General features: G+C 53.8%; 1 protein-coding gene across 4 annotated transcripts in view; it reads right to left on the bottom strand.

Annotated features, from left to right (window-relative positions):
- GNB1L (G protein subunit beta 1 like) overlaps window positions 1-13,548 on the bottom strand; it is a 449,973-nt gene that overhangs the window by 170,091 nt on the left and 266,334 nt on the right. For all 4 annotated transcript variants that reach the window (XM_069620043.1, XM_069620041.1, XM_069620044.1 and 1 more), the window contains one exon: window positions 12,390-12,510. In XM_069620043.1, the coding sequence (XP_069476144.1) occupies window positions 12,390-12,508 (119 nt within the window). In that variant the 5' untranslated portion in view covers window positions 12,509-12,510. The remainder of the gene's footprint in view (window positions 1-12,389; window positions 12,511-13,548) is intronic.

Below are 13,548 nucleotides of genomic sequence, written 5' to 3'. Positions count from 1 at the left end.
GTTCAGGGGGTGTCTGGGGTTGCAGGCTGAGGCAAATGTGGCATGCACGGAGAGTGCTTAAAATGATTCCATCCATACCAGAGAACCACACCTTTCTCCTGAGCATTCCTTTGGTGGATACAATCCTGGTGACCTATGTGAACTATGTCCACCGCTCTCTGATGCCGGGGAGCTGGCAGTACGATCCGGTCACCCTGGAGTACTAGTGTGGACAGGGACACAGACAGTTCCTCTCTTGATCGTGCGATAGCCCTGAAGAGTTTCCCATCCACATGGAATTGGGCTGAATAGCGGCTTCTGTCGAGTTCCATCGACGACTGTGGATGCAGGCAGCTGTGAGTTCTAGTGTAGCGCCCTCAGATGTGTATCGCACCAGCTCGTCCACGGAGATGGCCTGTGTTCTGGCGTGGTGCACTACGTAGTTGACATAGCCATCCGCCCTATTCCTGGAGGGTTGTGAGCCAGGCAGCGGGTGGCACGACAGAAAATCAGCCGGATTCTCCTCTTTACCCGGCTTGTGCATGATTTTAAAGTGATATACTTGAAGGAGCAGGGCCCATCGGGTGATGAGGGCCACATCTGGGCTGTGGATTTTACGCAAATAGTGACAAGGGCCCGAGAGTCCATAATTAGCGAGACCTTCCTTTTTCACCTGCGAGTATCGCTGTTCAGCTTCTGTAAGTCTCTTAATGGTGTACGACACAATCTTTCTTTGAGCGTGTTCACTGCTGGAGTGTTGGGCTAGCATGGCTCCAAGCCAACTGGGCTTGCATCGACAGTCCCTTCCATGTGCAGATTGGGGTCGAAATATGGCATGCAAACATCTGCCGCAATGTCTTTCCTGATCCTGTCAAAGGCTGCTTGCTGTACTGGCCCCCACGCAAAATTATGGTCGTTCCTGGTTAGTGCTTGCAGAGGAGCACTGGTGGAGGCGTGCTGGTGGAGACAAAGTCTGTGGTGTAGCGTCTGCAATAGCTTGCCAGTCCTAGGAATGACCGTACTTGGGCCACGTTCTTTGGGCGGGGAGCGTCTGTCATTGCTTTGTTCTTGTTGGGGTCCGGTTCAATGCCTCTTTCCAAGAATATGTGTCCGAACAATTTAAGGGTGGCTTTGTTAAACGCACACTTCTCCTTATTTAGTGTTAGATGTGCATCACAGAGGGCTTAGCAGCCTTTCATGCGTGTTGCATCATGGGCCTCTTGTGATTTTCCAAAGATGAGAATGTCATTGCTGTAGTTGATGCAGTGGTTGTGGCATCTGACTTTCCGAATCTCCTCCTGGCATATTTCTGCAGCTGACGAGATCCCAAAGTTCAGTCACTTGTAGCGAAATAGCCCCAGGTGTGTTGTGAACATCGTGATGTAGCGGGATTCTGCACTTGACTCAACCTGGTGGTACCCTTTATTCAGGTCTAGCCTGGAAAAGACCTTGGAACCATTTAGCAGATGCATCATATCGGTGATGCACAGGGATTGATGATGCTCCGGCAGTATCGCCTGGTTGGGGATGCGCATGTCTACGCACAGTCATATTTATCTTCTGGGTTTTTCTTTTGTACTGGTACCACCGGTGAGTCCCAGTGGGTGGGGCCTGTGGCGGGTTCAATCACGTCAGTGTCGATAAGGGCTAACAGTTTGTTCTCAACTTGCCACTGTTTGTTGAAGGCTGTCCCTCGATAGTGTAGAGCAACAGGCTTCACCGAAGTGTTGATGTGTAGTTGGATTTTGCACCCTTTCAGTTTTCCTCTTCCTTTGAATAGAGCTGGAAAGTTGGCTTCAATCTTGGTGGCCGATGTTCTGTATTTGCCTGCCATGATATGGTACAGTATGGAACAAGTTACTTACCTGTAACTGTTGTTCTCCAGCATGGGTCTGGCATGGATTCACATGCTCATGAATATTCCCCGTCGTCAGGCTGGGAATCCTCGGTAAAGAAAAAACCAGTATCAGTTTCGTTTCTGATCTGTCTTTCGTAGCAATAACCAATCACTGGTCTCTGCGTCATACTGACCACAGCCAATGACTGCCCTCTACCTAAGCACCGCCTCTGGCAGCCATCTTCAGATTTGGAAGCACGTGAAGTGGCAGTATGACCAAGTGAAGAGCCGCAGAGGGGTAGGCGGGAGGGTTCGCATGTGAATCCATGCCAGACCCATGCTGGAGAACAACAGTTACAGGTAAGTAACTTGTTCCTTCTCCAGCATGGGGTCTGACATGGATTCACATGCTCATGAATAAAGTATACATAGCAGTACACACATGCACAACCACGGGAGGTGGCAAAGGCTCAACATTAAGCATTACATCAAACCCAACATTAAGCACCTTACCTCCTCACCAGGCTCACCTCAGGCGAACAGGTTGCGCAGCACTGCTTGGCCGACCCTGGACTCCTCCCTGGAATCCCGATCGACGCAGTAGAATTTCGTGAAGGTGTGCGTCGACCTCCACGTAGCAGCCCTGCATATGTCCAGCAGGGGCACACCAGAAAGGAACGCCGTGGTGGCTGCGATCGCTCTGGTGGAATGGGCTCTCGGACGGCCAGGCAGCGGTCGGTTTGCCAACAGATGACAGTACATGATACAGCCGGAGAGCCATCTGGAAATGGAAGCCTTCGAGAGAGCCTTCCCCTGATTGACAGGTCCAAAATTCACAAAGAGTTGTGATGTCTTCCGAAAACACTTTGTGCGGTCCACGTAGAACTTCAGCGCTCTAGCCACATCCAGCGAGTGCAAAGTCCTCTCAGCCGGCGACGAAGGCGACGGGAAGAACACAGGCAACACCAAGGGTTCGTTGAGATGGAAGTCCGACGGTACCTTGGGCATGAAGGAGGGGTGCATCCTGAGCACTACCCTCGTGTCGTGAAAAGTCAAGTACGGGGCCTTGCAGGAAAGGGCCTGGATCTCTCCCACCCGTCGTGCGGAGGTGATGGCCACAAGAAACGCTGTTTTCCACGACAGAAACTTCAACGGGCCGAGTGCAGAGGCTCGAACGGAGGTCCCATGAGCTTGGTCAGCACCACGTTGAGCTCCCACGCCGGGGCCGGAGCCTTCACCGGCGGGAACGATCTGAACAGTCCCTTCATGAACTCTTTCACCAGACGATGAGACGACAAGGACGTCCGGCCCGTGGTTCTGATGTATCGGGAGATCGCAGCAAGATGAATCTTGATGGACGCGTGTGCCAGTCCAGCTTTGGCCAGCGTCAGCAGGTACGGCAGTACCTGGGGAGCCGTAATCCGTAGAGGGTTAATCTTCTGTGCGTGGCACCAGACCGAGAACCTCTTCCATTTGTGTCCGTAGCATTTAAGAGTCGAGGACGCCCTGGCCTTTGCAAGAACCTCTCTGCCCCTCCCAGGGGAACGAGAAAGCATCGCCCATGCTCCTCGCCTGGGGAAACCTGCTGGCGAACCTCCGGCACTTGGAGTTCGTCGCCGTCGCGAACAGGTCGATCTGGGGTGTGCCCCACCGTCGGAAGAGGCGATCCACTAGATCCTGCCGTAGTTCCCACTTGTGGCACGAGCGCAGCTCCCTGCTGAGTGAGTCGGCGATGGTGTTTTTTATCCCTGCCAGATGAAACGGCACCAGAAACATCCTTTGGGCGACGGCCCAATGCCACAGGTCCTGCGCCTCCTTGGACAGTGCTGGGGACCTGGTTCCGCCCTGTTTCCTGATGTAAAACATGGTGGTGATGTTGTCGGTGAAGATCCTCACCACCTTGCCCTTGAGGGATGGAAGGAAGGACCTGAGGGCCCAGAACACTGCACGGAGCTCCAGGACGTTGATATGGAGGGACTTCTCCGCCGGGAGCCAAAGGCCTCTCGCGTGCAGATTTTCGGTGTGCGCTCCCCACCCTTCCAGGGAGGCATCCGTGGTCACTGTCTCCTGGTGGTCTGGGGTCTGGAAGTCCATGCCCGCCGTCAGATGCGCGCGGGTGCCCCACCACCGGACCGCTCGGCGGAAACTCTCGTCGAGTGTGATCCTCTCCTCGAAGCCGCCTGTCGTTTGGATCCAGCGCGCGTCCAGGAACTCCTGCAACGGGCGCATCCGGAGCCTGCACATGGGAATGAGGTAGATGCAAAAAGACATCATTCCGAGGAGGGACTTGATGGACCTCACCTTGGCCGCGTTGGAAACCAACATCCGCTGTACCTTGCCCAGGATGGACCTGGTCCTTTCCTCCGACGGGGAGGCCAGAAGGGACACTGTGTCGAGCTTCGCTCCCAGAAACAGTGCGTTTGCGCGGGTACCAGGTGGGACTCGGCGTAGTTCACGGAGAATCCCAGGTCCGTGAGAAGTTGGACGGTCCTTGCCGTGTGCTCCACGGCGAGCTCCCTCGTCTTGGCTCAGATGAGCCAGTCGTCCAGGTAGGGGTAGACGTGGATCCCCTCGCGGCGCAGCTGCGCCGCCACCGGTGCAAGGCACTTGGTAAATACCCTGAGTGCCGACCGTAGTCCGAAGGGGAGGGCTTTGAACTGGTAGTGACGCCCTTGGACCACAAACCTGAGGAATCTTCGGTGCCCCTTTAGGATGGGAATATGGAAGTAGGCATCCTCCGAATCCAACGACGACAGGAAGTCTCCTTCCTCCAGCTGACCCAGGACGTGCTGGAGGGTGACCATCCGGAACTTCTGCGCCTTGATGAATTTGTTCAGATGTCGCAGGTCTAGGATGGGACGCCATCCTCCCGTCTTCTTCTTCACGAGGAAGTATCTCGAGTAAACTCCGGAGCCCCAAAGCCTCTTTGGGACGAGTTCGATGGCGCCCTTCTTGAGCATCGCCTTTACCTCCAGGAGAAGCTGAGGGACGTGAAGCTCTTTCCTGGCCACGGGGGGGACGCGCGGGCACCTTCTTTGAAACTCGAGCGCGTGGCCCCGGGCTAAGGCGTCCAGCACCCAACGGTCGGTGGAGATGGACTCCCACACGCTGACGAAGCTCGCCAGCCAGCCTCCCACCGGGGTGCTTCGGTGGGGGCCCGACCCCACGGCCGGTTCAATCCTGTTTCAACGAGGCTTTGCCCCCTTGACCTCCTTGGCGACGACGGCGGGGTCCGCCGGACTTTGCCTCGTCCTCTGTAGGCCTCCTGAGACGACGAGCGGGCCGCTTGACGGTAGGTGGAGAAACCGCCGCCGGAACCTTTGGAGGCACCCTTGCCTCCGCTGCTCCGAAAGGGCGTCCGCCGTTGCTGCAGAACCCCAAGGGCCCGGGCCGTCTCAGTGTCCGCTTTAATGGCCTGTAGGGAATCATCCACTGTTTTCCCAAACAGGTTGTTCCCATCGAACGACATGTCCAGGACTCTGGTCTGTACGTCTTGACGGAAGTCCGTAGCCTTGAGCCATCCACGCCGCCTAAGGCACACGCCGTTGCCCAACTGGCGAAACCCAGTGTCGGCGATGTCCGTCGCAATAGTGATGGCGTGGTCCGACACCACCTCGCCTTCCTGTAGGATCTCCAGGGCATCCGCCCTCTTGTCGTCCGGTAGGAAGTCCAGCAGGGGAGCCAGTTTGTACCATAGCTCCCTGTCGTAGCGGGCCACGATAGCCAAGGCGTTGGCCGCTTTAATCGTCGTCGCTGCCGATGAGATGACCCTGCGTCCCATAGCGTCCAATTTCTTTCCCTCGCCGTCCGGTGGGGAAGTCGATGTGGAGGCCGCACCCCCCCCCCGCTTTCTTCCTGGCCGCCGCGGAGACAACGGAGTCCGGGGTAGGCTGTGCCCAGAGGCACAGGGGGGCCGCGTCCGGGACCCGGTACTTCTTCTCGTACCGGTCTCTTCTAGCTGGCGTCGTGGAAGGGTTCTTGAGGAGGGCGAGGCCCTCATCCAAAATGTCGTCCAGTAGAGGCACCGCGAGGACCGTCTTCCTCTTGGCCTCGCGCCGTTGATAAAGGAATCCTTCCTTTTTCTTCTCCTCAGGGCAGAGTTGGAAAAGCTCGGATGCCCTGGCGATCATGGAGTGGAACGATCCAATCTCGTCGGGCGGAGAAGCCCTGGTGGGAGGTGACGACGGTAGATCCTCGTCGTATACCTCCTCGTCCGTACCCGTCGCTGCCGTGTCAGTCCCCGTATCATCCCCTCGGGTGGACGGGGAGGAGGGCTGGACGGGGCGCGACGGCTGAAAAGGAGGTGGAGGGTGAATCCTTCTTTTCTTGGGCGGGGGAGCGCCAGAAGGTCCCGGTTCAGGATCCCCCGACGGGAGAGGTTCCTCCGTCGGCAACGGTAGTCTCGTCCTTATCTCTGAACATAAGGACTGTATAGCCAACAAAATGGCCGCCGAGTTGTCTTGCGGCGCTGGCAGAGGGGAATCCGACGGGCGATCAGGGGCCCCATCGGTACCCTCGACGATGTCATCGTCACCTGCGTCGGGATCCATCCCGACGGGCCGGTCTTCTTCCACGCCAAGGCCGTGGCTTAAGACCTCGATCAGCTCTTCCTCTGAGGTTGAGGCCGAATCTACGACGACGCCCTGCCCCCCTTTTTCTTCCCCGCCGGGGGTGTCACGGGGGTCCTATCGATGGGCACAAAAGAGGACTCCCTCCGAGGTGGCAGGGAGACTCTGAGCCCCGAGGTCGCCACCACTGGTGTAGCCTCCACAGGCTGAGCCAGGGCCGCCGCGACAGTATCGATAGAGGGCTTGGCCGGATGGATTAAGGCCTTCACCACCTTAGGTGCGCTCACTGCCTTATCCTTGAGGGGGGGGACACTGCCTCGCTCCCCCTCCGATGGGGCCTTCGAGCTCGACCGGGGCCTCTCCAGGAGCTTCGCCGGGTGCTCGCCCTTCCTCTTACCCGACCCAGAGCGTTGGCTCGTGGCTGAAGGTGCCGGGGAGGGTGCGCCCTGCCTGGCGCCCGTAGAGCCCGACCGTTCGGCGCTCCCGGTGCCAGCGGACTCGCGGTGCTTGGCCTTGTGTTGGACCCCCGTCGCCGGGGCGTCCTCAAAGGTCTTAGAAGACCGCTCGGATTTCTTCCTCTTCTTCTCGCCTGACGGGCTCTTCCCTTCCAGCCAGTTGGCGAGACGTTGATGGCGGTCCTTCATGGTCCGCTCCGACATGTTGCCGCAAAACGCACCGTCCTTCTCCACGTGCGTCTTGTCCTCATGTAAGCAGTAGAGACAAAAGGAGTGTTCGTCCTCCTTAAAGACGTTCTGCAGCTGGCATCCAGGGCAGATCCTGAACAGCTTTCCGGGCGTCGAGCTTCCCTTCTCCTGGGCCATGTCCGGGCCTGGGAAACTTCTGGAATCCTCCAAAAGCGTAGCTCGACAAAATCTTCACCCTTGAGGGGCGCAGACGAATCCGACACGGGTCCCCGTTGATCGGATGGAGAGTCGGTGGAGCTTGAGGCTCTTTTGACCGAAAAAAACGAAGTTTTTGAGAAAAACGTGAAAAAATAGCACTAACGCTCGAGAGCAATAGCACGAGGATCCCAACACATGAACGTGCGGTAAAAATCTGAAGATGGCTGCCAGAGGCGGTGCTTAGGTAGGGGGCAGTCATTGGCTGTGGTCAGTATGACGCAGAGACCAGTGATTGGTTATTGCTACGAAAGACAGATCAGAAACGAAACTGATACTGGTTTTTTCTTTACTGAGGATTCCCAGCCTGACGACGGGGAATATTCATGAGCATGTGAATCCATGCCAGACCCCATGCTGGAGAAGTGGATGAATCCCATCTGGATTGCTGATTTGAAGCTCAGTATACATCCTACTGGTGCTTCCGCCTCAATGACGTGGATGAGTATGCAGTCGTGTTTGTCTTGTGCCTACATCTGGTTGTGAACGCCCCTAAATATGAGAGCGGCTGCTTAGCACTATATGCATAGATGTCCACTCAGGTTTTCTTCAGTCGTGGTGCTTGTACACGTTTTTTGTAGTCACACTCTGGCATTACGTTGACTGTTGCTCCTGAGTCGATGAGGAAATCAAACGTCTTTCCTTGCAGGGTGACGGGCGGTGTAGGGCTGTGTTGTGAGGCGCAGGGGTTTCCGAGGGCATACAGCTACCCTCCTTTCCCTCGATCCCTGCTGTGTTGAGATTCAGATTTGCTTGTAGATGGCGTGGTTGTGGCAGGTGGTGGACCCAACGCCTATCTTTCCTGCAAGAGTCTGGGGAAAGGGAGCACTTAGATCTGGTGCTGCGTCGTTCCCTGATGTACTTCCTCTCTGAGTATCTGTATCTCTTCTCTGTGTTGTCGAGGTGACGATTTGCATTTGTGGGTTTCGGGGTTCTCTCGGTTCGGTCTTGAGGCCTTGGGGTTGCGGCACATGGATCGATAGTGGTCTTCCCCCTCAGCAGGCCGAGCATTCTTGGCCGATGGGCGGGCATGTACCCTCGTCGGAAAATTCATATCCACACCGCAAGCACTGCCGCTCCTCTGACTTATCGTCCCTCGCTGTGGTCGGCAGAGAAGCAACTTTGTTGAGAGACTCCTGTGATTGTTGTTGCTGGCGAGATGTGAATCTTGCTCATGGTGGATACTTGCTCTTCCACTTCCATGGTTATCCTCGCTAAGAGTAGGATTCGGCTAACGTGTGGGGCTTCTGTAGCAGGTTTTTCTTGAGGACCATTGATTCACAACCCGCGATGACTTGGGATCTGATGGCCTTTTCATTAATGTACAGGATGTAATTGCAGTGTTTCCTGTGAGGCGTGTCACAAATCTATCCATAGATTCGCCCGGGAGCTGCATTGTGGTGTGGAAAACGTGATGTTCATAGTCCCCGTTTTTTTGTAGATGGCAAAGTGTTCATTCAGTATGCGCTTCAGGTCTGGGTATGTATATTCAACGTCTTCGGGCAGTTCAGATATGATGTCTCTCACCTGTGGGCCTGTTGTGAGCTTGAGTAGACCTGTGATGCGCTGGTCATTTTGTGGTCCCACGGCGTTGAAGTAGACGTCCCATTCTTCCATCCATCAGGACCAGTTGGGACCCAGCTTGGAGGTATCCACCGTGTTGAAGGGAAGCAAGGACGGTATGGGGAATGGATCCCTCACCTGCTGCGCCAGTGCCACCCGGGCTGGGTCCACCGCTGGGTCTCCCATCTTGTCAGTGGGGGGGGGGTAAGGTGTGGCGGTTCACTAGCAGCAGCTTCAGATGCCTGTGAGCTGGCCTTTCCCAGGGCTTTGCCTCTCACTGGAGCCTTTTGCTATACTGTTGGCCAGTGACTGCTCCTAATAGTGTTGGAGAAGACGTGTGATCTAATATTATTTGCACCATTTAGGCCTGCTGTGTGTGACCTGGGCACCTCCTGCCTTGGGACTGCTCTTACATAAACACGCGTGCAGTTAGAAAGCCTCCTGGAGAGCACGGTATGTTTGCTGTGTGTGTGTACAGCCTTCCTCCTAGTTCGTATATATATATTTATTTATGTATCATTCATGTATGCGCCATCCGATTCTCTGATGCCGGGAGCTCCGACGCTGTGTTGCCGGTGCAGCCACTTGTCCTAACTCTCCTCTCTGCGGGCCACCCGGGCAGGGTGCACGAGCGCTGTGTGGTCCACGGGCGGGGGGCGGCAGCGTGTCGGTAGCGGCCCCTTCGCCTGCTGGGACAAAGCACCGCAGGCTATGGCCAGAGGAGGGGAAGGGCGTTTAAGGGTGGGTCGCGGCTCCCTCGTCGCCAGTGACGGCTTGTGAGCTGCAATTCATAGGCTGTGTAGTGTGGGCTTCTCCTTGCTCTTGTTTCCTACCTCCTATACTATGGAATGACTTACAGACAGATTTGTTGTGGAAAAATGATGGCCATAGGCATTTATTTTCTACAAAAAATAACACAAACAAGAATCATGATAACATGTGTCTGTGCTTTTGGGCACACCGTGTCCAGGGTTAGCGATGCCAGCCTTCTCCTTGGTCAGTCTCGGTTACCCTCGGGCATCCGTTCCTGGGCACGTGCCGCCTACGACTTTCTTCTACCGTGTACCGAAGAAAGTACTCGGCGTTCCTGCTCCTCTCTCCGCTCGTTTCCTTCTTCCTGAAGTTTTGCAGGGTGGGTTGGGTGGCAAAATGCTTCCTTCTCCTTTGCCCAGGTCCCAAGACGCCTACCCGTACGAGGTGAGCGTCTTGCCTGGTTTGTTTTTCTCCCTTGTCCTTTGGCCATACTTATACCCCCTCTGTCCTTTTATTATTATCCTGGGGGCCGGGCCCTGCCCAGCCCCCCTGCAGGTTTCCCCTCACACCTTGCCTGTTGTTAGGGGCTGTTGCCTGGCAACGCTGGGGCAGTGGCGCCAACTGGCTGCCCCTCCCCATGTTTCTTCGCGCCATCTCGCCCTCACCTCGCGCCTAACCCCCCAGGCCCTTTTTCAGGCCGTACTTTGCACGGCCCGCGGCCTGGGGCATCTGCTCGGGTAAGCGCGCCGCCGGCAGACCACAAATGAGGACACCGTCAAACGGGGGTCAGGCTGTAAGTAACTAACCTTATTTCTGACGAGACCACATGACCCCGATGTCCAGAACGTGCCAGTGTCACCTGACACTAGGCACGACATTACACGTGGGTACAGCATACGTGCATATGCTCCATGAGAGGCATAAGGGGGAGTCGTTGTACTTATGCTAGCCACTTTCCTTAATGATAACTTTCCTTTGGTTCCCGAACTACCACTCCCAAAATATCAATCTCCTCCAAAGGGCCCGGATACAATTTTGAGGTGATACTATTTTAGTCTCCATTTTTTTAAGTTGTTAGAATTTTTTCTTTTTAGGAAGTAAAACAATGGCAATTCACATTCCCTGTGGGGGTATTTTTAGAGAAGTAAAAACACATTTTTCACTTTAAGATGATGTGTTTTTGTGCACCATACTTCTTTGCACCAATTCATTCATGCATTGTATTTTAAAGTTTTTTTTCACACCAGTTAGTAATAATAATGGAGCTACTTCACGTGGAGCTGTGTGGGTAGAACCAGGGGGCAGAAGCCTAGGGGCCTCATTACAAGTGTGGCAGTGTGGGGATAATTCTGTTACCGCTGCATTACCGCACCGCTATACGACGAGTTTGGCGGTGAGGTGCACTCTCCTAAATGAGGACTAACACCGCCTACCACCATTTGTATTTCAGCGGTAATTCCGGCTGACCAAGTGGTGTTAATGGTACATCCGTTTGGTGGTATTTTGTTGGATTTACCGCCAAAATACCACCAAACTTGTAATGAGACCCTATGTGTTTGTTGTTTCCTATTTTATGTTGAGATCATGTTCCTGGTTTAATGGAATAAAAGCAGCTGGTTTGTCACTTACGTGAAGACTTCTCCATGTAAGCTTAAAACATAAATGTGTTCAAGAGAGGAGGTGTTTGCTTTGTTCTGTGGTAGCTCTCCTACAAGAGTGGTATTCATTTGTTTGGGTCATGCGACGACGACAAATATTGCATTTTATCACACATTGCAGATTAACCTCATTCAGCATCCAGTCTAATACTATACCTAAGCCTTATGCCCCTTCCGGCACCCTGAAACAGACACTATATAACTTCGGCATCATGCTGGGCTAATCAAAACCGATGAATTTGGGCAGGAAATGCATCATATCTACTAGGCAGATGGGAAAAGGAATTGTAACACACCCAGATGTGCTGATTAAGAGTGAGGAGTGTGTTGCACCAGGGTGGAGGGTGGGTGATGGGAGAGGCGCCTCACTTGGAAGGGCATTTGGAGACCAGAAGGGCAGACAGAGACAGAGAGCTGAAGGTGGTAAGTGTCCCCCACTGGGATAGACGAACAAGGGATGGAGAGGTATCGCACTTAAATGGACTGCCAAGGGTGTGAAATGGGTCACATATAAAGGAATGGGTTTGGGGGCCAAAACCGTGCCACCCACGGATTGAGTTTGAGGGACAGGGAACGTGTCTCTCCTGGAGGAATTCATGGGGGTGGTAATTTGGTCATAATATCAAGGGGGTAGGAAATGTATTGCCACTAACCAACCATACTAAAAACTCACCCCTCTGCGTACGCCTTCTCAAACTCTGAACTAAACACAAGCATACTTCTACAGCACCGCAAACTGCACACACTTCACAACACCCCAACAAGGAAACAAACCATAGACAATCTCACCTCAACACCCCATGAGTGCAACCAACCGAAAATGCACCTACGCTCAGTGACCGGTTTCTCGGAACTGAAGCTGCCAACAGCACATCGCAGCTCTCTTGCTCTTCTCCCGCTCAATCCGACTAACACACCCTGCCACCCTCCTTGCATTGCAGATCTGCCCGTGCGTGGTACAAGAACCTTTAACATAACATTGACTGGATGGCATGAAGAGCCCATTTGGTGCCTTTGCGGTAGTCCTTATGTAGCGTATTACATAATGCACGCGGTTCGACTCTTGACATACAGTTGTGCCTAAACAGTGTCAGGAATGTATCAGCATGATCTTGCTCAATCAATTACTCACCCAGAGAAGAGAATGGGGGGACCCTGCTCCAGGTTTCCACAGGCAAACTGCAAAGAGTTGACCTCCGCATGGGCCCCTCGAAGAATAAACTTTGGGTCCGGAGGCGGCAGCGCCATCATCCCTGGAACAAAGGATGTGTTATTCTGTTGGTGGCGTAATATTACAACCAGTCATGGGCTGGTCCTCATACACGACAACCACCCGTACCACCGTGCACTACACACACAAACCCCCCACAGAAGGCCGCCACGGGCCTAGCCATTTGCACATCAACACTAAGCAAGCCACAACTAAAGCCCTCATCTTTAGCCCCTGTCGGGCTCTCCCACGTCATCGGCTAAGCAGACCCAAAGCACTGCTGACAACCAGACCTTGGCTCTTCCCTATGGATAAAACGCTCCCACGATTCTCAGCCAAACCCACAGAAAGCAGATTGGCACTCCGGGACCCAGTACCCGCAACCTGCCCCCATCAAGAGCACAGGTTTCACATCTGCTTCTCCCACTGTCCCACTAATGACCCACCCCCTGCGGGGCCAAAGAATGAGGAAGAAGGGCGCTATACAAGACCACTTACATTACACTTGTAAGGGACAAATTGAGCATTATTTTGTTATCCAAGAAGTATACTTTAAAAAAATTATCAAGCAACATAATGGCGTAGCCTACATAGTTATGACATTTTATTTAACTCCAAGTAACAAATGCACAATGCAGAAACACACAGTACACACTGTAGACATGACATTCTTCCATCCACAAGTGTGTGCATATTTCCCCACCGACAAGGAGCATCGAGAAAGCAAAACTGGAGTTGAAAATAACCCACTAGCCAGTCAGACTATGGTCATAACTGATGAACACAAAGCATTGCCATGTCCTGCGCACATGTGACTGACTGACGTCACAGTAGGACAGATCTATGAAAGCTGCTCATATCCTAGATATGCCGAAATAAATATTGTGCAGAAATAAAGAAGTCTTTTAAAGACTGCATGTCACAAAGAGCTTCAAGCCTTTGTTAGATATAATCGTGCTCCTAAGAACCCTACCTCCTTATAGGTACCCTTACCTATGACCTCTACAACCTGCCATTGCTCACCTTAGGTATAGGCTCCACAGCTTGCCATTGCTCGCCTTAGCTATGAGCTCTAAAACTT

The sequence above is a fragment of the Ambystoma mexicanum genome, chromosome 10 (assembly GCF_040938575.1).
Source record: "Ambystoma mexicanum isolate Mex_15411 chromosome 10, UKY_AmexF1_1, whole genome shotgun sequence".
Classification (NCBI taxonomy): Eukaryota; Metazoa; Chordata; class Amphibia; order Caudata; family Ambystomatidae; genus Ambystoma; species Ambystoma mexicanum.
Note: the sequence above shows the minus strand (reverse complement) of the source record. Positions and strands in the feature narration are given on the sequence as shown.